Here is a 24,004-nt window from a genome sequence, read left to right on the forward strand (position 1 = left end):
AAATTGTCTAGTAGTTTCCAGAAAGGACTAACTTTATATTCATTACAGCAGTCCTCCCTCTTCTCTATCACATTAGACCTTACAAGAATCCTGCATTGTATCTGAAAAAAAATGTGCACTAACTGAGCCTGTAAAGTAGTATTTGCACATGTAAATCAGGCATAGCAATTCAATGTGCAAATGGGTAATTAAGTAACTACCTACCTAATCTAAGAATGCAAATACCAGTTTCCAGGGTAAACACATTTTTTGGAAATGAATCATAGGGGTACACACTTCAGATTTTGGCCCTATATTATGAAGTGTTCTACTGTAGATATATAAACTAAAATACACCCACAACAGCAATTTCAACACTCCCTTTCATTAATGCAACACATAATAACAATGGCCTCATTTGGCCTCCAATTTTGTACATGGAAACAATCAAAGTTATATGTCAGGATTTTACAATCATTAGACAACTAATTTCCAGACTGTGCCTACAAATGCTATAGAACAGGCTTATTATTTAAGGATGCAAAATTGGACGCTATATTTTTAAATATTAGTCTCTATAAATCAGTTCTATTTTTTGGTTTAGACAATATACCTTCAAAAGACTTACCTGTACTTTTTAATTACATTTAGTCTCATTCAGTACTTTGAATTATTAAAGCATGCTTCTTACAGCTTTTGAAGACAAAGTAAAACATAGAATTATTCTCAGTTGCAGTTAAGATTCTTTTTAAACTAATATTATTTGTCCGCTCAGTACCATAAGTGGTACTGTTACCAACTTAAACCTAATCAGTGTTAGATACATCTGTCCTATGGGTCCTTCCTGTCAAGGATAAAAGTAATTGGTAGCTTGGGCATCTGGGATGTGCATTAATTTGACAACACACTGCTTCTTCCCATATGAAATTGAGAGAGATTGCATTCCTGTGAAGTGACACTCTGTCCATATTGCTAGCAGTAGTCTGGAACTGACTAGGATCAAAATTTGGTTCCTACTCAATTTCACACTGCTACCAATCTCACAGGAATGCTTTGCTGTAAAGAATTATGATCTGAGTAAATTTCCTTTGTCAACTGGTAGAGCTTTATAAGTACAATGGAGACTGAAGAACAAAGGGGGACAAAGGAACAGAGAGAGAAAAATCACTACTAATAAAATAACCAATCTTGGCAAACTCTAATATCCTATGCACTGTTAACAGAGTACAGTCTATTTTCTTAGTGCTGAGTGATGAATTACAAGATCTTGTCTTTTGTTTATCTGCTGGACTACATGGCTACACCAACAGTGCCTGGTTCTTTGAACTAGAGTTGTAGTCACCACTATACAACTTCAATGCTCTAGCCACCTAATAAATTATCATTGTTACACAGAATTGATATCTTACATTCCCCATCCCTGAAACCAGTGAAGTTCCTGTTTGGTATCTGTGCTGTTAATAGTAACTGTGGCATTGGTGATGAGGAGAACTTTAATACATATTGGATCAATTCATTTGGATATCCAGAGTGCACATTAAGTCAGTACAAATGAAAGAATTGATAGGCTTATTTTGTATGTGTCATCATAAGTTAACCTTAACATAGACAGAGTTTATTATTTCAGGAACAATGAAGTCTTGTACTATGTGGCCAAGTATCCATTTGACACAAAAAACATAAAAGTATTTGCTATGCTACTTATTACTCATAATGTATTCTCCTCTTTTGATGAAGTAATGTGTGTGTAAAATAACAGATGATTGTCACAATGGGTTTTGTTGATATGCATCTAATGGGCTAGTATGGATCCTTTTCTTACTTTGTTCCAGCAGCATTGTATAATTAGCAGCATTCACAATTAATTATCATTTTCTACAGGAATGAATTGTTCTTCTGACAAATGTATATTTTCTACTGCCATTGTAAGGAGCAGTAAATGCTCTGGAGTGCAAACACAGCACTTTTGCACAGGAAGATATATTGCATTATATACACAAAGTACAAATGCACACATGTATATGAGTAATTGTAAATGTGTATATGCACACGTGCGTATGTGTATAACATTCCTTTGTGTGTGCATATAAACACACACAAATGAAGAGAGATACAATTAGATATATAATGCTCTGTATACACACCCACACACCCGGTTTCCACCTGTTAGCAGCCCACCAGGTCTGCAGCAACAACATGGGAAGAGAGTGGCTAGAACTTAGTTCAATTTCACTATCATGTATACCAAGGATGCCAGCCAATACAATACATTTTTTTTTGCACAAGTCACTATGTTGGTGTAGTTTTGTATTTTTGGCATGTTATCAAAGGGCAGTAGTAGATATAAAGAGGGGTGAGACTGGCCTATATGTTTCTCCACCAGGGGCTGGCGGGAGGGTATCTCAGCCCTATGCCAAAAGTTTGCCTGCCTGGCAGCCCCAGGCCAACAGGATATCTGGTAGCCAGCATCAAAGCTGTCCTCTAGAGTCCAGGGTGGTCAGATGAAAAATCAGTTGAAAATAAGTGACCTGCACAGCCATATAAACCCCATATTATAAAAGGACCAACACTAAATATATCCCATTTGGCTAGTCAAGGAGTAGATGTAGTTGATACGATGTAAAGAGAGGTATTGATGTTCTGTGCCTACAGAAAACATGATGGATGGAGAACACAGTGAAGGATTTGAGCTTAGCTTGTGAACTCTTCCACACAGGTGAAAAACGGGTCTAATGCAGTCCAGGTGGTAGTAAGAGGAGCAGATGAGGAAGATGGTGATTGAAATTTTTAGAGTAAATGACAGGCTGACAGCTGAATGAGTCCAAGTTAAAAAATGTGTTCTGTTTTTGATATCAGCGTATGTACCTCAGCAAGGAGGCAATGAAAAAGAGAGAGTTTCCACTTCATGTACAAGCACAGAATGTACTTGTTCAGATCCAGAACAAACTGTTGAACTTTAGACTGTAGCTGCCAGAACCGAATCCAGTGCAGTATAATTAACATTAAATAGAATAAAAAGCTACACATGGAAAGATGGTACTGCAACACCATTCGTAAATGATGACCAGAGGAAACGTGTAGTAACACCCAAACGTGTGAAGGAGAGGAGGAAACAATACTCTGAGAGTCACTTGAATGATGCAACTCCCTTTTGGGTGGAGTTGCTGACATATGGTCCTAATGTTGTGTCTGAGTCTGATATACCAGAGGAGCAGATGAGAAATGCAGTCCAGAGTAATGAAGAACAGTAGGGAAGTAGGACCTGAAGAAGACCTGGTGAAAGTCTTGGGCAAGAGAAGCATAAAATGGATGAGCAGAATAGTTAAAGCTGTATGTTGAGACAAGAGAATTCTACAAGATTAGCGCAAGCCTATCTTACTCCCAGTACATAAGAAAGGAAGTATCCATTGAGGGATAAAGTTACTGTTGCATGGGATGAAGATACTGGAGCACATCTGGGATATGAGGAATAGGAGACTGGAATAGGAAGAGGAGTTCAGCTTTAGGAAATGATGAGGAACCACAGATGCTATGTTTGTAATTCAGCAAGTGATAAAGAAGTGGCTAGAGTATCAACAGGCTAGCTTCTGAGCTTTGATAGACCTAGAAAAGGCATACAGTACAGAGGAGAAAAGGATGCTCACACCAGTGCTAAGGAAATATATGTGAGGATTTAATAACTATGGTGAATACACAAGATAGATCACGTAAAACAGTGATTTGAACATGTTTTGGAATGACATGCTCTTTTGCAGTGAAATTCAGACCTCATTATGGGTCAGCCCTTGGCCTGCCACTGTTTTTTATGTTGATGGACCATGTCAGCAGGAAGATCGCAATGGAAAAAATGAGAAACTATGATCACATAGCAATAAAAGTATCCTCAAAAGTGGCCTATGGGGAAACAGTAAACTGGTGGTATGACCAACTAAACTAGCATGGGATGAAAATGAACATGACTAAGACTGTGGTCATGTGGGTCAGCAGCAGTGCCATGGGGAAACTGGACAGAGATTATGGAGTGAGACTAGACCAGCCTGGCCTGTCAAGTACCTTGGCAGCTGGGGTAATGGAAGACAGCAAGCTTGAATGTGAGACACAGTCCAGTCCAGGGGAGAGCTGGAAGTGTGTGGAGTAACATTTCAAGTGTTGCATATGTCATTAAGACTAAAAGCCCAGATGTACAGAACAATAAGGCACCCTGCAATGCTGAATGGTGCAGAAGCATAGATCCTAAAGAGACAGGTTCGACGCCTACAGGTGTTTGAGATAAGATGTCTTTGCTCTATTGAAAGAGTTACATGAAGAGACTGATTTTTAAATGAATGAAGTCAAAGTGGAAGTCAAAAGTACGTGATGTGGCTGACAAAATCCAAGACGCACCACTTCGCTGGTTCAGCCACATACAGAGGATAAATGAAGAGGACCTGGTCAAGACAGCATTGCAGGAGAGAGTGGTAGGAAACGGATACTCAGCCAAAGCTGTGGAAGTGATGGATGGATTGCGTCAAAGAAGATGGTAAGGAAATGGACCTTAGCGCTGCTTCGGACACATGAGGGTGGCAGATACTTGCATGATGACCCAACCCCAGATGATGGGATAAGGGGAATATGATATACGTGTGTGTGTGTATGTCTATGCTCTTGTGCCAGTCCCTTGGGGATGTGAACAGTTGGGTGTAAGCTAGAGCAGCGATGATTCTGCTATAACTTAAGTCAGGGCATGCACTGACTCCCAGATAGCCAAAGAGTATGAGCATAAAAGGTGGTTTACAATCACCTTTGCATCCCCACCCCCAAACTATACTGAACATAATTCGACCACAGCTCAGGATATAGTCCAAGGAGTCTAAGAATGAAGCTTTATGTCTTAAGGATATACTGCTCACCTTTATCATATTTCAACTTAGGAAAAGGCAAGGACACTTTACATTACTTTAAACATAATGGAAGCCGATGTACTGTAAAATTATATGTCAGTAATATTGCATTGTTGAAAAGGTCTTCTGCTCTGTCTTGGAGATGGTGTTTTGGAGATTATGGGAAACATGTCAGGGGAACATGCACTGTGTAATTCATAGAGAATAGGGTTGGTGCATTAGTCACTTTAGAATGGAAAAAATCTATTTTGTTCCCTTTTGTAACATGGGTATGAAACTGAGAGGGGGATGAGCTGAACTCTGAATCCACTCATCTCTGATGGGCCATGCTTGTCATTAGGAAAATAAATCTGAAAAAAGTTAAATATAAATTATAAGTGAAACCCATCTGAATATTTAAGAAATTTTGAAGTTAATCATTTATAAATAAGATTGCCAGGCATCTGTTTTTTGACTGGAACACCTGGTTGAAAAGGGACCTGGCAGCTCTGGTCAGCATTGCTGACCAGGCTGCTAAAGTCTGGTTGTAGCACAGAAGGGTTAAGGCAGTCTCCTTGCCTACGCTGGCTCAGTGTGGCTCCCAGAAGCAGTCAGCATGTCCGTCTCTTAGCCAGGGGGCCAGGAGGCTCCGTACACTGCCCCTGCCTCGAGCACCAGTGCCGACTCCGCAGCTCTCATTGGCTGGGAACCATGCCAGTGGGAGCTGCCGGGGTGACATATGTACACAGTATGCAGAGCCCCTGTCCCATCCACCTAGGAGCCAGACATGCTGGCTGCTTCTGGGGGCCACCTGAGGTAAGCGCCGCCTGGCCAGAGCCTCACCCCAACCCCCCTGGCCCAGGTCGGCACCCCCTCCCGTACCCTAACTCCCTCTCAGAGCCCTCACCCCAACCCCCAGCTCCAGCCCTGAGCCCCCTCCCACACTCTGAACCCCTTGGGACCAGCCAGAAGCCCCTGCCTGTGACCCAAAGCCCTCATCCCCAGCCCCACCCCAGAACCCACACTCCCAGCCAGAGCCCTCACACCCTCCCACACCCTAACCCCATGCACCAGCCTGGTGAAAATGAATGAGGGTAGGGGAGAGTGAGTGACATGGAGTGAGGCAGGGCCTTGGGGAAGGGGTGGGGCAAGGATGTTCAGGTTTATGTGATTAGAAAGTTGGTGACCCTATTCAGCAACATCCATGCTGCCAAAATGAGCTACACTGAAAGGATGTAGAAGTGTATCCAGATCATTTACTGCATGTCAAGAACCCAAGATGTGATGAGCAACATGTTCAGTTGGGATTACATTCACTGAACGGAAAATAAAAGCAAATTTAAACTATAAACTCTTGGCACATGGTTGTACAGTGCCCACCACAATGGAGCCCTGATCTCAACTAGGCCCTCTAGATGCAACTGAATTACCAATTAATGACAATAACTAGCTGACATTGCTTTCATTAAAGAGATGTAGAACTTGATGTAACCTTTTGCAATTTTGCAGAACCAAGGGAAACATCCTCCACAAACACACACACTGACAGCAGCAGCTGGGAAACTGAAACTGAAAGTAAAATGTTTGCCTTACACTCTTGAACTTTGATGTATGTCTATCCACACCACAATTAGACATTTGGGCTTGGGCTGCAGCCTGAGCTCTGGGACCATCCCACCTTGCAGGACCCAGCCCAAGGCTGAACATCTAAACGACAATTAAACAGCTCCTTAGTCCAAGCCCCAAGAGCCCGAGTCAGCTGGCACAAGCCAGGTAGGGTTTTTAATTGTACACTAGACATATCCTAAGAGCCTACGGAAAGGAAAAGGAGCCTCTGGGACTTCAGTGGTCCATCTAAATTAGATGCCTGAGACTAAGAAGGCCTGTAGCAAAAGTGGAGATGTTAACTGGCTGGTAGTCTGACAGACGTGCCTGGACAGCCAAGAGGAAGGAGTCCTGCACTGGTCTTTTGAGTTCTGTTTAACTTCATTTTAATAGAAGAAAGAAAGAAAGAAAGAAAGAAAGAAAGAAGAGTTCAGTAACAGCATTGTGTGTGATATCATACATCTTAAATAATGTTAATGAAGTAGCTTAAATAAGCTTTTAAACTTTCCTCAAGGAAGATGCAAATGGCAGATATGCCATGAGTACAGTTAAGAACCATCTGAATTAGCTTCACATATATGCCAGTGGCACCATAAACATTTTTACACAATATGCATACTGACAATTTGAGTTGGCACTTCTTGTGAATTTGTCCACATAAACCACTAAGCAGGTGGCCTTTTCACCACAGTGAGCATGTGGTAGAATTTAATCTTAATTACACTTGCTAAAATCATTAAGAAGCTATATATTGTAGGGCTCCATTACACTGTAAATCTTGAATGATAAAAAAGAACATCTCTTGCTCTTGAACTTTAGATCTAGAGACTGCTTTCAAGAATAAATACTTCTTTGAGTTATAACTTTCCTATATCAAAGGGACAAGAGAATTATATCCTTCCTTATTTATCTTTTAGGGCCATCAAAATGCTACTTGGTGGTTTACAAAACTGGTTGGGTGGGTAATTGATATTTTCCTGTAAGGTTGGAAGAATTTGATTTAACTAGCAAGTCTTAATGGCTGTTCATTCAAATCAAAATAGCTTGTTTGTAGAGCAACATAAACTGTCAAAAAGACAAACGACTGTTGGCTCTGTTTCTCAGCTGTCAGCTAGAGAATGAATGAGAGAAAGCAGGAGAGATTTAAGAGAGAAATGATATGATTTATATCAACACTGTTTTAATCACTTCACACTATGGATTTATTTTAAATAACACAGTTTCAATAGGTTTCATATTTATGTAAGTTTTTGCACAGATTTATAAAAATGTTTTCTAGATATTTTTATTGAAATATGACTTGATCAAGTTTAAACAGGGGCGATACAGATGAAAGTCTATATCACTGAGTTAGGGCTACAAATGAAACATTACTGCTCATTAAATGATACTAGACAATGTAGCAACCCGTGGAGATTTTTTATGCTTTTTTGGCTTGGAAGTGTAAGTTTACACAGAGACTTGCTTACATGTAAACACACATTTTCGCTAGTGGCTTTCTTCTTTGTCACATTTGTGAAATTAAGTCCATTATTTAGCCATGATATTGAATAAAATTTTATTAATCTACAAAAAAATCAAGTAATTAAACAAAGGGAAGTGTGATAATTTGGGATTCAGGTTGTAAGGAAACAAAACAATTAAAATGCTGCTATCTTGTTTAAATAACTTAACTGTCAACACAACTGGATAAGTGTCCATTAATGAACTGGAGAACTATTTATCATACTGGTCCAGACTCTCACTCACATGCAGTTATTCCATGAGTAGTCCCATTGATTTCAATAGGACTATTTGCTTGAGTGACTACTCACCATTGTGAGTAAGGGGTGAATAATTTGGCCTGTTCATAGAATATCAGGATTGGAAGGGACCTCAGAAGGTCACCTAGTCCAACCCCCTGCTCAAAGCAGGGCTAATCCCCAGACAGATTTTTGCCCCAGATCCCTAAATGGCCCCCTCAAGGATTGAATTTACAACCCTGGGTTCAGCAGGTAAATTCAAACCACTGAGCAAACCACTGAGCTCTTTCTCCCTCCCTCTATCCCCTGTTGGATGTAATGGAAGGATTTCACATTTTCATGGTGACTGTGGGCTCTAAAGTAGTTTTCACATTTAAAGAGGCAGATTAGTAGGGCACAAATGAGGAGTTACAGGGTCCCTATGCACCAGAATATAGAAGAGGGCTTCTCAAGTGTGCTGAAAAGAAGACACCTGAGTAGAATGAAGGGAAAAGGACATGTGCTCTATGATACAGTAATGTGCTACAAATTAAAAGCCAAACTTGCCATGAGGACTACTGTGTATTTGTACCAATAGATCATTAAAGATGAAATCTTTAAGAGTCTACAAACTTGTTTAGAGATTCCTGATCAGACTCTTATAGAGCCAGTTTACTTCAAGAAAGATTACTGGGGATATTCATTAAGAGCCCAATCACATATTCACCTGGAGCTTTCATAGAATCATAGAATCATAGAATCTCAGGGTTGGAAGGGACCTCAGGAGGTCATCTAGTCCAACCTCCTGCTCAAAGCAGGACCAAACCCAACTAAATCATCCCAGCCAGGGCTTTGTCAAGCCTGACCTTAAAAACCTCTAAGGAAGGAGATTCCACTACCTCCCTAGGTAACCCATTCCAGTGCTTCACCACCCTACTAGTGAAAAAGTTTTTCCTAATATCCAACCTAAACCTCCCCCTCTGCAACTTGAGACCATTACTCCTTGTTCTGTCATCTTCTACCACTGAGAACAGTCTAGATCCATCCTCTTTGGAACCCCCTTTCAGGTAGTTGAAAGCAGCTATCAAATCCCCCCTCATTCTTCTCTTCTGCAGACTAAACAATCCCAGTTCCCTCAGCCTCTCCTCATAAGTCATGTGCTCCAGCCCCCTAATCATTTTTGTTGCCCTCCGCTGGACTCTCTCCAATTTATCCACATCCTTCTTGTAGTGTGGGGCCCAAAACTGGACACAGTACTCCAAATGAGGCCTCACCAGTGCTGAGTAGAGGGGAATGATCACATCCCTTGATCTGCTGGAAATGCCCCTACTTATACAACCCAAAATGCCATTAGCCTTCTTGGCAACAAGGGCACACTGTTGACTCATATTCAGCTTTTCGTCCACCGTAACCCCTAGGTCCTTTTCTGCAGAACTTTTGCCCAGCCATTCGGTCCCTAGTCTGTAGCAGTGCATGGGATTCTTCCGTCCTAAGTGCACTTGTCCTTGTTGAACCTCATCATATTTCTTTTGGCCCAATCCTCTAATTTGTCTAGGTCCCTCTGTATCCTATCCCTACCCTCCAGCGTATCAACCACTCCTCCCAGTTTAGTGTCATCTGCAAACTTGCTAAGGGTGCAGTCCACACCATCCTCCAGATCGTTAATGAAGATATTGAATAAAACCAGCCCCAGCACCGACCATTGGGGGCACTCCACTTGATACCGGCTGCCAACTAGACATGGAACCATTGATTACTACCCGTTGAGCCCGACCATCTAGCCAGTTTTCTATCCATCTTACCGTCCATTCATCCAGCCCATACTTCTTTAACTTGCTGGCAAGAATACTGTGGGAGACTGTATCAAAAGCTTTGCTAAAGTCCAGAAACAGTACATCCACTGCTTTCCCCTCATCCACAGAGCCGGTTATCTCGTCATAGAAGGCAATTAGGTTAGTCAGGCATGACTTGCCCTTGGTGAATCCATGCTGACTGTTCCTGATCACTTTCCCCTCCTTTAAGTGGTTCAGGATTGATTCCTTGAGGACCTGTTCCATGATTTTTCCAGGGACTGAGGTGAGACTGACTGGCCTGTAGTTCCCTGGATCTTCCTTCTTCCCTTTTTCAAAGATGGGCACTACATTAGCTTTTTTCCAGTCATCCGGGACCTCCCCCGATCGCCATGATTTTTCAAAGATAATGGCCAGTGGCTCTGCAATCTCATCGGCCAACTCCTTTAGCACCCTCGGATGCAGCGCATCCAGCCCCATGGACTTGTGCTCGTCCAGCTTTCCTAAAGAGCCCCGAACTACTTCTTTCTCCACAGAGAGCTGGTCACCTCCTCCCCATACCGTGCTGCAGAGTGCAGCTGTCTGGGAGCTGACCTTGTCTGTGAAGACAGAGGCAAAAAAAAGCATTGAGTACACTAGCTTTCTCCACATCCTCTGTCACTAGGTTCCCTCCCTCATTCAGCAAGGGGCCCACACTTTCCTTGACTTTCTTCCTGTTGCTAACATACCTAAAGAAACCCTTCTTGTTACTCCTAACATCTCCGGCTAGCTGCAACTCCAAGTGTGATTTGGCCTTCCTGATTTCACTCCTGCATGCCTGAACAATACTTTTATACTCCTCCCTGGTTATTTGTCCAATCTTCCACTTCTTGTAAGCTGTTCTTTTGTGTTTAAGACGAGCAAGGATTTCACTGTTAAGCCAAGCTGGTCGCCTGCCATATTTACTTTTCTTCCTACACATCGGGATGGTTTGTTCCTGCAACCTCAATAAGGTTTCTTTGAAATACAGCCAGCTTTCCTCGACTCCTTTCCCCGTCATGTTATTCTCCCAGGGGACCTTGCCCATCAGTTCCCTGCGGGAGTCGAAGTCTGCTTTTCTGAAGAACAGGGTCTCTGTTCTGCTGCTTTCCTTTTTTCCTTGTGTCAGGATCCTGAACTCGACCATCTCATGGTCACTGCCTCCCAGGTTCCCATCCACTATTGCTTCCTCTACTATTTCTTCCCTGTTTGTGAGCAGCAGGTCAAGAAGAGCTTTTCCCCTAGTTGGTTCCTCCAGCACTTGCACCAGGAAATTGTCCCCTACACTTTCCAGAAACTTCCTAGATTGTCTGTACACTGCTGTATTGCTCTCCCAGCAGATATCGGGGTGATTAAAGTCACCCATGAGAACCAGGGCCTGTGATCTAGCAACTTCTGTTAGTTGCTGGAAGAAAGCCTCGTCCACCTCATCCCCCGGTCCGGTGGTCTATAGCAGACATACTTTCATATGTACTTTGAAAATATGATGCATAAAACGGTAATAAGAGCAGTACAGTGAGCTAGCAAGGTGAAGTTGAAGTTCTGGTAAAAAAAAAAACCTTAAACTCAGAGCAAACTCCTAGGAATGCTAAAATCCAGCAACAATTATACCTAGAGATTTGGTTGTTTTATCTATACAAGTAACACATAATTTTTTGCCTTGCCCAATGACTTTTTGGGGAGACCTATTTACACCTTGTATAACTCCAATTATATGATGGGGTTGTCATACTATATGAAAGACAGGGCAGAATTTGGCCTTTCTTCTGCAGCTAAGGTTTGACTTCACATAATTCCTGATCCTTGCTGGACATACATTATTATGCTTTCTATGTGGATCCCACACTAGTTTCCTAATCTGTCTACGGTGTCATCAGCCATCAGTGATCTTGTTTTCTGAGCTTGCTAACAAATATATACAGTGTGTTGTTCTTCTTCCTGTTGGTTGGTTTCTCATCAGTTTTTATTACATATTATTTATATATGTAGCACCAACATTGTGAGGTTAGTTATAAAATCTTACCATTGGCTAAGTTGCAAATAGATAGGAAATTCATAAGCAAAGATGTGCATTGAAATTCACCAGTTTTTATATATATACACACACCTCTACCTCGATATAGCGCTGTCCTCGGGAGCCAAAAAATCTTTCCGTGTTATAGGTGAAACAGCGTTATATCGAACTTGTTTGATCCACCAGAGTGCGCAAGCCTGCCTCCCCGGATTGCTGCTTTACCGCATTACCGAATTCATGTTATATCGGGGCACGTTATATCGGGGTAGTGGTATATATATATCTGTGGTCTTGAAGTATAGTACACATCTTGATGCAAGAAGAAAATCAGTTATCTCAAACAGACTATTAGACTAGATGGATGTCCTGTTCAGGCACACATAACAGTCATTATGCATTTAAGAGCCAGGCCAACTTCTGAGGTTCTTGTTCTAATATCCAAGTTTAAGTGTTGCTTTTTTTTTTAACTCATTTCCCACTCAGGCAAACTCCCACTGACTTAAATGGATGTTTGTCTGACTAAGGTCTGAGTAAAACTGGAATAAGGAACTCCGAATTTGTTTCCTGTTAATTAATCTTTTGGAGAAAACATCATAGCACCTTTAACTTTGTAGCCGGAGAATTATCAGATATAGGCAAAAGGGACCTCAGTTTAATGAAGACCTGCCTTGATAAGCAAACATGAAATTGGTACTAAAATATGCTCAGCATAGACACTGAAGAAAATGCATTTTATAATAGTATTAGTGCCCCTCTTAGCATGAAAATGTCCTATAGAATCCTGGAGCTCCAACAGCTTAATAAGGCCCTATCAGAAAAAAGTCAGTAGTAGAACTGAGAAATTCTCAGTGGTAGCAAACCACAGAAGTTTGGGAAAGATTTTCTTTGGGGTTTCTGTTAATTGGAGTGTGATGTGTTTCAAATTTAGGGAGCTGTATTTCATTTTGGGGCACTCAGCTCAAATTTCCAACTGCTTTTTATTGGTTCCAAGAATTATGTTTCAGAACACAACAATAGTCCTATTGATTCTGCAGTGGAAACCACAAGGGATTAGTAGAAACCAAAGAAGATCAGATGAAATATTCTAGTGGAAAGTGCTGGAATTTTAACTAGGGGAGCTGAAGCAGGCTGTCCCTTGGAGCCCTTCTGGGTTCTGATGCTGCAAATGAGGGAGGGATGGAGGCAGCCATCTCTTCTGAAGATGTGGCAGGTAGAAACGTGGGCTATCCAGGTACCCGCCCTTGAAATACTCTGAAAGGGGAACAAGGATTGGCAGCTGCCCATAAAGACAGCAGAAGTGGGCTCAGTACAGTGCTAAAATCATGAATTGTAATGGCCTATGATATACAGGTCAGACTAGATGTTTTAATAGTCCCTTCTGGCCCTAAAGTCTATGAACATACGAAAGGGGGTTTGCATGCGAATCCACATCCAAGAAAATGAAATACTCTGGGAGGGAGAGGGGGATTGAAAATGAAAATGACAAAGGGATGTGAGCCTGGGGCTGCTTGGTGAAAATGGAATCAAATGACTTGTATGTGTTGGTGGAAGCAAAACTGGGCCAAGCATATGCCAACAGGGGCATATATATATAGGTTCATATCTGCATTTTTGGCTGGTAGTGAAACTCCCAAATGAACTCAAGTGTCTGTGACAGGTTCTCTTGTGAAAGGTTCTCATAACTCTTGTCTGAAGTTGAATTTAATTTCTTTCTGAAATAATCTTTTAATTAAAAATGAACAAAAGTCAAGTATTCTTTAAATTATTAATATCCTTGTGCCAAAATAAAATAAAAATATATTGGAAAAAGTATTTTTCCTCACTGCAGTGTTCATTAATGAACATGTCTAGTGACAGCTGAAGCCATAAAAGGAATTTTATAAAAATCCTAATTTTACAAAATTACAATTTACATTTTTATAGGACAGGTTTTTTTAAGTTTAGTTTCATTCACATTGCTGCCCTGAATACTAATCTCTGCTTTGCATTGTTTCCATCTGCATCCTTCCTGCCTAGCCAAAGCTCATTTTTGAACCCTCCAGCAAAATGAATTTGATCACTAGGCAGAGATATAATAGTTTAACTTAAATCGTCTTTGCAAAATTATCCTGAAAAATTATAAACACTGGCTCAAAACTCAGTCACCTGTTCTCACCATAATAATCAAAAGATGAGCAAGCACTCAACTCATGAAAATTAGCCTCTTTTCAGCCTGGGAAATGTCTGTGAATAGATCGTGATTTCCTTAAGTTTATTCATTATTCAAATTCACTTGATGCATTTTTAATGAGCTCCAACACCATCTTTAATCCTATAGATATATTGTGAACAATTTACTTGGTGTATCTGAGCTTGTATCAGCTAGCTGGAGATGAGTCACACAAGCTACATGATATTCTTTGTGCTCGCTGATTGGATGAACATCTCTCTTATCAAGTGGAAGTTCTGGAGCCCTAAATCTCTCAATAATTTAGGGAGAAGGTTCAGATACACAAAATTATGGAATTTCAGAAATCTCACTCTCTCATCCACTCAGGCCTTTCTCAAGGGATTCTTCCTAGAATAATTTGGCTCCTGTAAAATGCATTTGCTGGGTGCAGAGGTTACAGCCAATATTTTCTCACTACATTCATGTAAAGACATTTTCTGTATATGTACAGTTCTAGTTGTGAAGGGTACTGACAGATTATTGTCTAACTCATTTAACTGCCTAGGTCACATGCCAGGGCATGGAAAATTTCTTAGGATACTGGTCTCCTTCTGGTGTTAAGCAGTGTTTCATCCAGACCCAATACACCAAGAGCACTACATTTACCAGTTGGCAATTTTCTGTCATTCTCCCCCAGTTGTTACAAAATGTGTGTGTGTCTATTCGTAGTTGTAGCAGCAAAGGTAGTGGCACCCTCTCTTTTGGTTGCATCTAGCAATCTTATATGCTTTATGGTCCAGATACTGGCTTGGACCCTAGCACTGCAGCTTTGGGATTGCATAAACTGAAGAACTCTGAATAATAGCAGGGCTAGCAAGTGAACCTGCAGCCATATACATCCCAGCTTCAGTCAAGGTTAGAAAATCAAGCAGGTTGTGTGGCAGTTCCATCTGCCAACATTTGTCCAGGTCTGCTGGCCTTTTATCTGGGCCTATTCTTTCCACCATCTGGCTCAGGCGCTCTGACAACTGCCACTCAGAAATGAGTAAATCAGTTCACCTTGGCCACACTTAGAGAGAGCAGGAAGAGCCTATCCATCACGTTCCTGCTTTGGGCCCTCACTCTTCATTTGCTACTTCTGCCCCCATTCCCAGACACTATGTAAGGAGTTACCCCTTTGCCTAGTGACTCTTACTTCCTAGTCTGTGCTTTCCTTTCTTCCTTTGCATGTGGCCCGTTGGCAAGGGGTGGGGTTGGGAGGGACACCGGTTCACATATAATTTACAGTGCCACACTTGGATATGGACAGGTGCTTGGCTTTAAAATTCCCAACCAAACTATATCCCCACATTCCTGTCAAAACACTGGTCAAGGAGGAAACGGTAAAGACAGCAGATTGCTGTGGCTACTGTTGCAGGACCAGTCTTTGCCTCATCCAGCCTCTCCTTATTGTTGCTAGAGCTATTGTTTTGGAGCTCATTATCCCCCTCTGATTCTCGCTCTACTCCCCTCACCTCCTCTCTCCTACCTCCTCCCCTCACACTCCCAAATCCACAAAGCAATTACGAACAAAATGTATAAATGCTCATACAAAGCACGTTTAAAACTCATTATCTCCGAGTCTTAACATTTTTTGTGAGGATTCATGTGAGCAAAACTCAACTGATTTAATGTGCATGGAAAGTGAACACAAAGGTACATTCATTCTCTAATTCAAGCAAATAGTCAAGGAAAGATACTCGTAGTATTTTGTGCAGCTCTATGAGAACTTGATCCAAGGTGCAGTGAAATCGGTCGAAAGACTCCAACTGACTTCAATGGGCTTTGGATTAGGCCAATAATAATCAGAATGTGAAAACTGATGATAATGTAGCAACTTGTCTGTCAAAACAAATTACTCGCCTCAGGTGATTGAGTGAGTAGATTTTTTTTAAGGCTGGGTGGGAATATTACAAGGCATACAGACAGTGGCTGAATCCAATGGCTGCTGTCTGCTCCTTTCTAGGTGGCTGATGTACCTGTGTTATCCTGATGGGAAAGCCAGAAGAGGTACTCTTTGATCAAGATATTTGTGTGATGACTTTTTGCATTATAAAATTACAAACACTACACATGTAAATATGAAATAATACATATTTGAAATTGCAATAATAATCATACTTTCTACTAGTGCAATAGGAGATGGGGAATGCTGGGTTCTCTTTGAGGAATTCCTGTGCCATTATGGATTCCTACAGGATGATTTCTCTTTAAAATTTGGTGGAAACCAGGCAACACCAGGAGAATGACATCAACCTGAATCCATTTGGGCTCTCCTGTTAAATTATAGTATGAGGATTTGACACTTGATCAGGGTTACCACTGGCTTCTCTGTAACAACTGCATTACAGATTGCAACATCCCATATCATTCAGAAACAACCCCCCAAGATTACAATAAAGTACAAGGGATTTGACATATCATGGCCTATATTGAAAGAACACATTTCAAGGATGGCTTAACTCTCCATCTCAAAACATAATATTTGGAAGAAGAATATTAGTACCATATTGGATGCAGGTCTCAGACCTTTACCTTTGTGGCAGCATCAAAACAGACAAAGCCCATGCCAAAGTCAATGGTAAGCCCCATAAGATGACTCTCCAAAACACAGGCATATGTCTTGCACTGCAAAAATCAGAAAACACAGTTACTATACTAAGTAGCACTGCACTTGTCTGTTAGCTCCAGTAAGTTCTCTTTGTTTGCTCCAATGCACACATCTCAAAATTATTGTCAGAGAAAGGATTGCACATATGTATTAGGTCAATTTCATCCCTGATGTAGTTCAAATTAGTGGATTTACACCAGAGAGGAAATTGTGCCAATACAATATGAAGAGCCTTTCATTTCATTTTGAAAAAAAATAAAACAAACATAATTCAACAGTAATTGTAATGGATTACTGTAGCAACTGATAAAAAGAAAGTCTCATTTTATAGCTAATTTTTTTAATGATTTTAGAAGATAAAAAAGAGTACCATCACTAAACCTTCTTATATCCAGATTTAGAATAAATAAACAGATTTTCGTTGCAAACACAGTTGAGATACTATTTGCTTTTTTGTTATCTTCTCAACCTCAGTGGTACAATATGGTGAAAAATAATTTATGCAATCAAAAGAGAACTTTCAGTGTCGACTAACAGACAATATGTAGCTCTAACCATAAGCTTCTATGGGAAAACCTTGACATTTTAAATGGCATTCATTCTTTGGTTTCTTTTTTTAAGAACATGACATTTTGATATACGACATAAGAAATCAATTAGTGACATTTTCTTGATCAAACTGAGCTCTCTACTTCAAAGCATGCTTCAGGTTCGTAATGGCAAGCTTGCATTGTTCAACACAAATTCTGGTTTCCCTTGTCAAAAATATTTAATTATGTCAAAATCTGATATACCGAAGTGCTTTAAAAGACCATGTTTCATACAGCTGCATCACAAGGGAAATGTTTATGGGAATTTTACTTTTCAGATTAAAGTCAGACAATTAAATCCCCCAAAATCTTTGAGCTGAAGACCCTAAGCAAGAGCACAGATTACAGGATTTTTCATTTTCATCCAGTTCATGGATGTTAATACAATGTGCACACTGTGTCACCAGACTGAATATTAATTATTAATATTTACATATGCTGGTTATTGTTGTATTGCCTTTATGAAGATACTTATTTCTATGGAACTGTGACTATCCATGGTGCTGGCTTCAGAGCTACCCCAGGTGTGGACACCATAGGTGAATTCCTGGCCCCACTGAAGTTAATTGGAACATCTTTATTATTGTGTCATGAGTTTTTTAACAAGTCTAAGACCTTTGCCCCCAAATGTAAAAGCATGGGAATTGTGGGTGTTCAGAGCTTCCAAAAGCAAGGCCATGTTTAGTTAGTGCCTGAATATGGATTTAGGGGTTTACTTTGAGAAACCCTGGTTTGGAAATGTTGACCTTATTGTCTCCTTAAATACAGAAACTTAGGATAGAATTTTCAAAAGTGATCAGTGTTGGTCTAACTCTGACGACAATGGGAGTTTTATCATTTACTTCAGTAGGAGCAGAGTTAGGCTGACGCTGAGAGTTTTTGAAAATCTTACCTTTAATATTTAGTAGTTTTGTGTCCTGGTATATTATTGCATCTTTAAACAATTTGCACTGAAATATGTTATATAGCAGGAAACCTGACAATGACAAACACTATAAAAGTCAAGAGCTAGGGTATTTGATGCTTGTGAAAAATATGCATTGCAGATATTCATATCACATCTTTTTGACATTTTTGTTACTGTAAATGCCATTGAATCACATGAACTAAGTGCTATTTTGACATTACCATTGCACCACATAAGGGGCACCCTAAATAAATAAATACACACACACACACACACTTATTTATTTACAGCTACAAACGGGATGGCTTTACTTTTTGAAACACACTTAAATGGGCAGTCTCCTGAATACAAGGACCACAAACTACACCTTCTTTGTGGAAAGGTTCTTCTGCTCTAAAAGGATGAACTGTGAACACCTGCTTCTTAAATTGCAGGAAACATTTATTACTTGATATACTATTCTAGGATTTGAACACTGACTTTTTGAAAACTTTAAGATAAGTATATTTTGTGGAACTGAAAAAAATACATCTTGTTTAGTTAATATGCTGGCTGATATATAGGTATACTACTTTCCTCTCCAGGATGGAATATGGTGACAGCTGCATCAAGGCACATACCACAGTTGATAGATAAATTGTACAAGCATATCACATAATTCAAGTCTTTCAGCTTCAAATATGCAGACCTCTAGCACCTAAACTAAAGTAACATCTCCATTTGTTGTCATTAGGGCAGATATGAAATTTTTTTGCCAGCCTCTAGACAGGGTGAGAGAAATGATAGAACAGTTCTAGTTCCTTGTAGTAGAGAGAAGTTGTACACACACACTTTAACTATTCAGTGATGGAAAATGTAAACTGCAATTTATTTTGATGTGGGCCAATTCATTACAAAGGTTAACTAATGCTTTGTTAAGAAAACTCCCACTTTTATTAAAAAATCAGGGTTTCATTTTGTAGGTTTACCTTCATATTTTATTTGTTGTGTTTGCAGAAGTGAGAGGCAGTTTTCACTGCAAATGTATTGTAAAAATATTATATTATAAATATTAAAACTTTTTCCCCTGGGTCAAATAAAGGGGAAAAAAGATGATTTTAGCTTTGGCAATGTTTCATCCCATTGAGAGAAAAAATGGGTTCACGTTTGTAAAGTAACACATTTCACACTAGATCAGATTTATGAATTCCCAGATATTGAAAATCCCTCAGGTTTTGCATGCAAAGCAAAAATTGGTAGGTGCAGAGTTCTATTATCAACTCACTAGAAGATGTATAAAACAACAACTGCTTTATATACATCACTCCAGCTACCTTAAGTAAACATGAAAACTACACTGAGGACTAAAATTTGTCTTTTTCTCAGATTGGGAATAACAATCTGCTCCAACTGAGCTGACCACCTATTCCAACAGCATAATCAGCAACTCCACCCATATGGAAGATCAGACTCAATCTATCACTTCAGACTAAGGTTTCCACTCATCTTTTTTACTCCTTGAAATCTTGCAGCGGGACCTAAAACACAATTAGCAGAGTAAAAAACAACAACAACATAAAAAGGGTAAAAACTATAATGGCCTTTGACCAAATGAGATTTTAAGGTCTTTGGGACGGGGCCCTCTTTTGTTCTGTGTTTGTACAACAGTGAACACAATGTTGTCCTGATCCAGGATAACTAGGGCTCACAGGCACCGTAGTAATACAAATAATAATCCTAAGTAATAATTCATTATTATTGAATTGTTGCAGTGAGTTTGGAATATGCACTATAGGATAAAGGTAAACTAGTTAACTCTATTTATTCTGGATGTCCTCTCATATTGAATTGCTCTGCTGTCTTTAATTCAGCTCCTCCTTCATGAACTTGGAGAGAATAAAATGAACAATACTACCCAGGTGCATGGAGAATGACGAAGTTATTACGGCTTTAAGACAAACCTTAAAGATGTACTAAAAGCTATAACATATGATTTCACATTGATTATTGGTTTCCTACACAAAAACATGAAACCTTGTCAAAAATGTATCCCAAATAAACAGCCACAAAATATTTCCTCTGTCAGTCCAAGTGCACTCCCACAGTATGGAATCTTAAGCTGAGTCCATGAATAATTCAGGAGCTCAGCTCCAGAAGATGACAGCCCAAAGCATTATGTTCCTCAGACCCTACGCCCTCCGTTCACACTACAGTTCCAAGGAGGCGTTTAAATTATGAAAGGCGTGATGTGCTGTGAGCTTATTGTAAGCTATTTCTGAAGCTTGGAGAACCTGAAAACACTTGGGTTATAGGTTCAAGAATCAATTCAGACTTTAAAACTCAACTTTTCAAGCACAACATTTCCATGGGGGCAAACTTTAAAATGTAATCACAAGGCAGGCTACACAATACTCATCTTCTGAAGTGAACAGCTATCATAAAAACAAGAATGATAGTAAGAAAGCACATAAAGGAAGCCCATAAAGCAAGGAATGAAACATTCAACATAAAATAGTAGGGACTTCAAGAGAGACTGTCAGCTGCATTCAGTTGACTTCAGTTAATTTGAACACTAGTATAAATGCTGTAGATGTCTTGGGTTCTTCTCACATTTTAAAAAAATGCTATAAGACAACAGGGAAAATGAACCCCCCCCACACACTATCTATGTGACTTCTGTTTTTTCTTTAAATATCTAATTATACGCATGGATGTTCCTTATTGCTCTATAGAAAACTAATTAACTATAACATACTCTACAAAGGCACCTCTACCGGTATTATAAATTGCATGACATGTCAATAGCAAACTGGTATCAGCTTTATTATTTATTTGTCTTCCTGAAATCTTAATTTTTCCTAAAGGAAGTTTGTTCTTCACTTGTGTGTTAGAAGTTGCAGAAGCTATGAACTTAGGTCGCAGTTCAGCAAGGTACCTGTCTGGGGCTCACGAGTAGTCCCATTTACTTTAGTGGTATTTCTCACATGCTAGAAGTGTGGTAAGAGCTTAGGTACCTTGCTGAATTGTGGTCTTAATCAGGTATATTTTTAAATAACTCTGTTTGTAATAAACTCTATGGACTGTATTCTTTGCTGTTGTAAATTGGCATCGCTCCATTTACTTCTATGGAGCTAGGTTAATTTATACCAGTAGTGAAATTGTGCCAATATATGTGTGACTATAGTAGAGTCCAGCCTACATTTGAATGATATTTTTAAAATGAAAAATTAACAAAATCCTAAATTAAATTAAAATGTAAAAAATATGGATGGCTCGTGCAGAAATATCTGCATATACCTGGGTTTGCATTCAAAGTTAATTGTATATGCAAATAAGACACTGAATGCAGTTACCCATTTGCTTGTGCATGTGACTGCATAGAGACTTGACTTTAAATATCAATATAATTATTTGACAGTGCCCATTTATAATTTTCTGATCACCCATCCACGAGACCCCATTTTGATTTGAACCTAGCTCTCTCCTTGTCACAGAATGATGAGACTCATTGGCACTTTGTAGAGGCCAGTCATGCCACTTCTCAACTAGCACCGACAATCTATTATGTGTTTGATGATAAATGTGCAACAAAATTGTGGGAGGAAGGATTAAGTCACAAACTATTGAAAGAAAATTAGAGCAAACTAAAAGTAATTTGGGTAATGGAATTGGCATCTTATCCACCCCCTTATTAGGATGTAGGAAAAAGTTCACATATAACACTAAAAGTGTACACACAAAAGATTAAACTGATTCTGTGAATTTTGGCTTTCAGTCAATTTCACAAATGATAAAATATTTTACTGTTGATAGTTCAGTTTCTCACATTTGCTATAGCCAAAATGCAGCCTTGGCACATAAAAAATATTTTCAGCTCAATAAAGATGAGATGTGCTGATCACAGTGGGGAGATGTGGGAATAAGACTGTTAGAAGAGGTATTACTGAGGATACTGGAGCATATTGAATACATTTGAAGTATAAAATCTAAGAAGTACAGCCAAAAATCAGAAGCGGCACAGCAGGTACCCATATAAGAAGAGACAAAATTGAAGTAACTTGAGTGCTGATGGTTATTATAGATGTTTTGTTATATTTTCTTTTGCGGAATGCCCTGTAGTGCAGTTACAAACAGTGCCTCCGGTAATGATATGAGAAGTAAGAGGTATCATGAGTATTTCTGAATTAGGAGATTATTTGTTTTGTTTTGTTTTTTTAAAAGAGTGAAACTGTATCTACATATTCCAGCACAGTAATGAAAGTTCAAACTATTCCTCTAAAATGTAACAGAAAGTAACATTTTAAAGTTAAAAATTAGCATTTCTGAGATTAATGGAAATAGCTATATGCATGAAAAGTGACAGAACTTCTACCAGTTTTATAAACTAACCTTATTTCATCTCAGCTCTGATGGTTTGAGATCAGGAGGGTGTTACCATATATAAACATTTAACATTTTGTTTAAACAATAAGTGCCAGATATTCAAATGAGGGCACAAATGATGTACACATAGAAACTTGTCTTTGAGCACAAACCAGCATGCATATATATATCAAATAGGGGCAGCAGCTAACACTTAGATGCCCAAATATTCTACTGATATGCAATATGATTTTTTATGGGTGCAGCTGGAAGAGTAATCGTGGCAACATCTTTGCAGATGTGTTCAGAAAGATGTTTTTCTGATTGCGATATCAACATTACAGTTAGGAATGGGTGAATCTGAAAGGACTGGGAACTTTTTTTTATATTTTAACACAAACTATAATGCACTATTGGTCATCTTAGTTTCATAGTAAAATGCTGATTTGGCATCAAATATTACCCAGCCTGATCTAGAATTATAGCTATAGAAGAGTCCACTACTAATCTCTACTCCGGTATCACATACTCCCCACTCTGGCATCTGCTAATTAAAAAGAAATTGCAACAAACAAGGAACGTATGAAGAAAACAAAAGAAAAGTATTAGGCTCAGTTTTTCCTTCACATTGGTGCAACACCTATTAACTACAATGAGAGTTTAATCCTTGTAAGTGAGGTCAGAATTGGGTCCTTTATATCACCTGATTGTACAACAATGCTGTCCAAACAGCTATGTTACCTCCCCATTGTTTAAAGACTCTCTCTCTCCTGTTTTCCTTCTGTCCCTACTTTGCCCATTGCCTTTTGTCATTATTTATTGAGTTACCTATCCATGGTAATTAAAGGCAGAAATTTGAGGTGGGTAAGAATGTCCTATGAGCCTTTGATTATAAACTCCATAGGAAAGGTGACAGTGTCTTCTTGTACTTCGATTTGAGTAATATAGCGAAATGGTAGATAGACATATAATCAAGTCACCAGGAACAGCTAGGACACTGTATAGTTACAATAATAATAACGTGCATAATCCATTAGAAGGTTAGATGTTTCCATCTCATTTAGCTTTTTTTCTTATTAGTTTCCATCTCTGACAATCACTTATTAATGTTCCAAAACACAGGCATTATGGCAACTGTCTCACCTGAATTCGTTCAACTTCTAAAAAAGTTGCTGTTTGGAAGGCTTTTTCCCACAGGGTTAGGTCACACTCTAACTCCACGGAAAAGTAGAGGTCCTCTCCAGATTCAGATTGGACACCGAAGCAGTGTTTCCGACGATCCAACAGATCACTGTCCTGATGAAAACCTGAAGTTATATAATCTGGCATACATAATTAATATTTCTTTCTGTAAAGATCTATGCCTCAAACTTAACATTAT

General features: G+C 39.4%; 1 protein-coding gene across 5 annotated transcripts in view; it reads right to left on the bottom strand.

The window, feature by feature from the left end:
- The window catches only part of SNTG1 (syntrophin gamma 1), a 536,067-nt gene that overhangs the window by 24,731 nt on the left and 487,332 nt on the right, over positions 1-24,004 (bottom strand). For all 5 annotated transcript variants that reach the window (XM_045008056.1, XM_045008057.1, XM_045008059.1 and 2 more), the window contains 2 exons: positions 23,767-23,919; positions 16,710-16,802 (listed from right to left, as the gene is read on the bottom strand). In XM_045008056.1, coding sequence (XP_044863991.1) covers positions 16,710-16,802; positions 23,767-23,919 — 246 coding nt within the window. The remainder of the gene's footprint in view (positions 1-16,709; positions 16,803-23,766; positions 23,920-24,004) is intronic.

The sequence above is a fragment of the Mauremys mutica genome, chromosome 2, assembly GCF_020497125.1.
Source record: "Mauremys mutica isolate MM-2020 ecotype Southern chromosome 2, ASM2049712v1, whole genome shotgun sequence".
Taxonomy (NCBI): Eukaryota; Metazoa; Chordata; order Testudines; family Geoemydidae; genus Mauremys; species Mauremys mutica.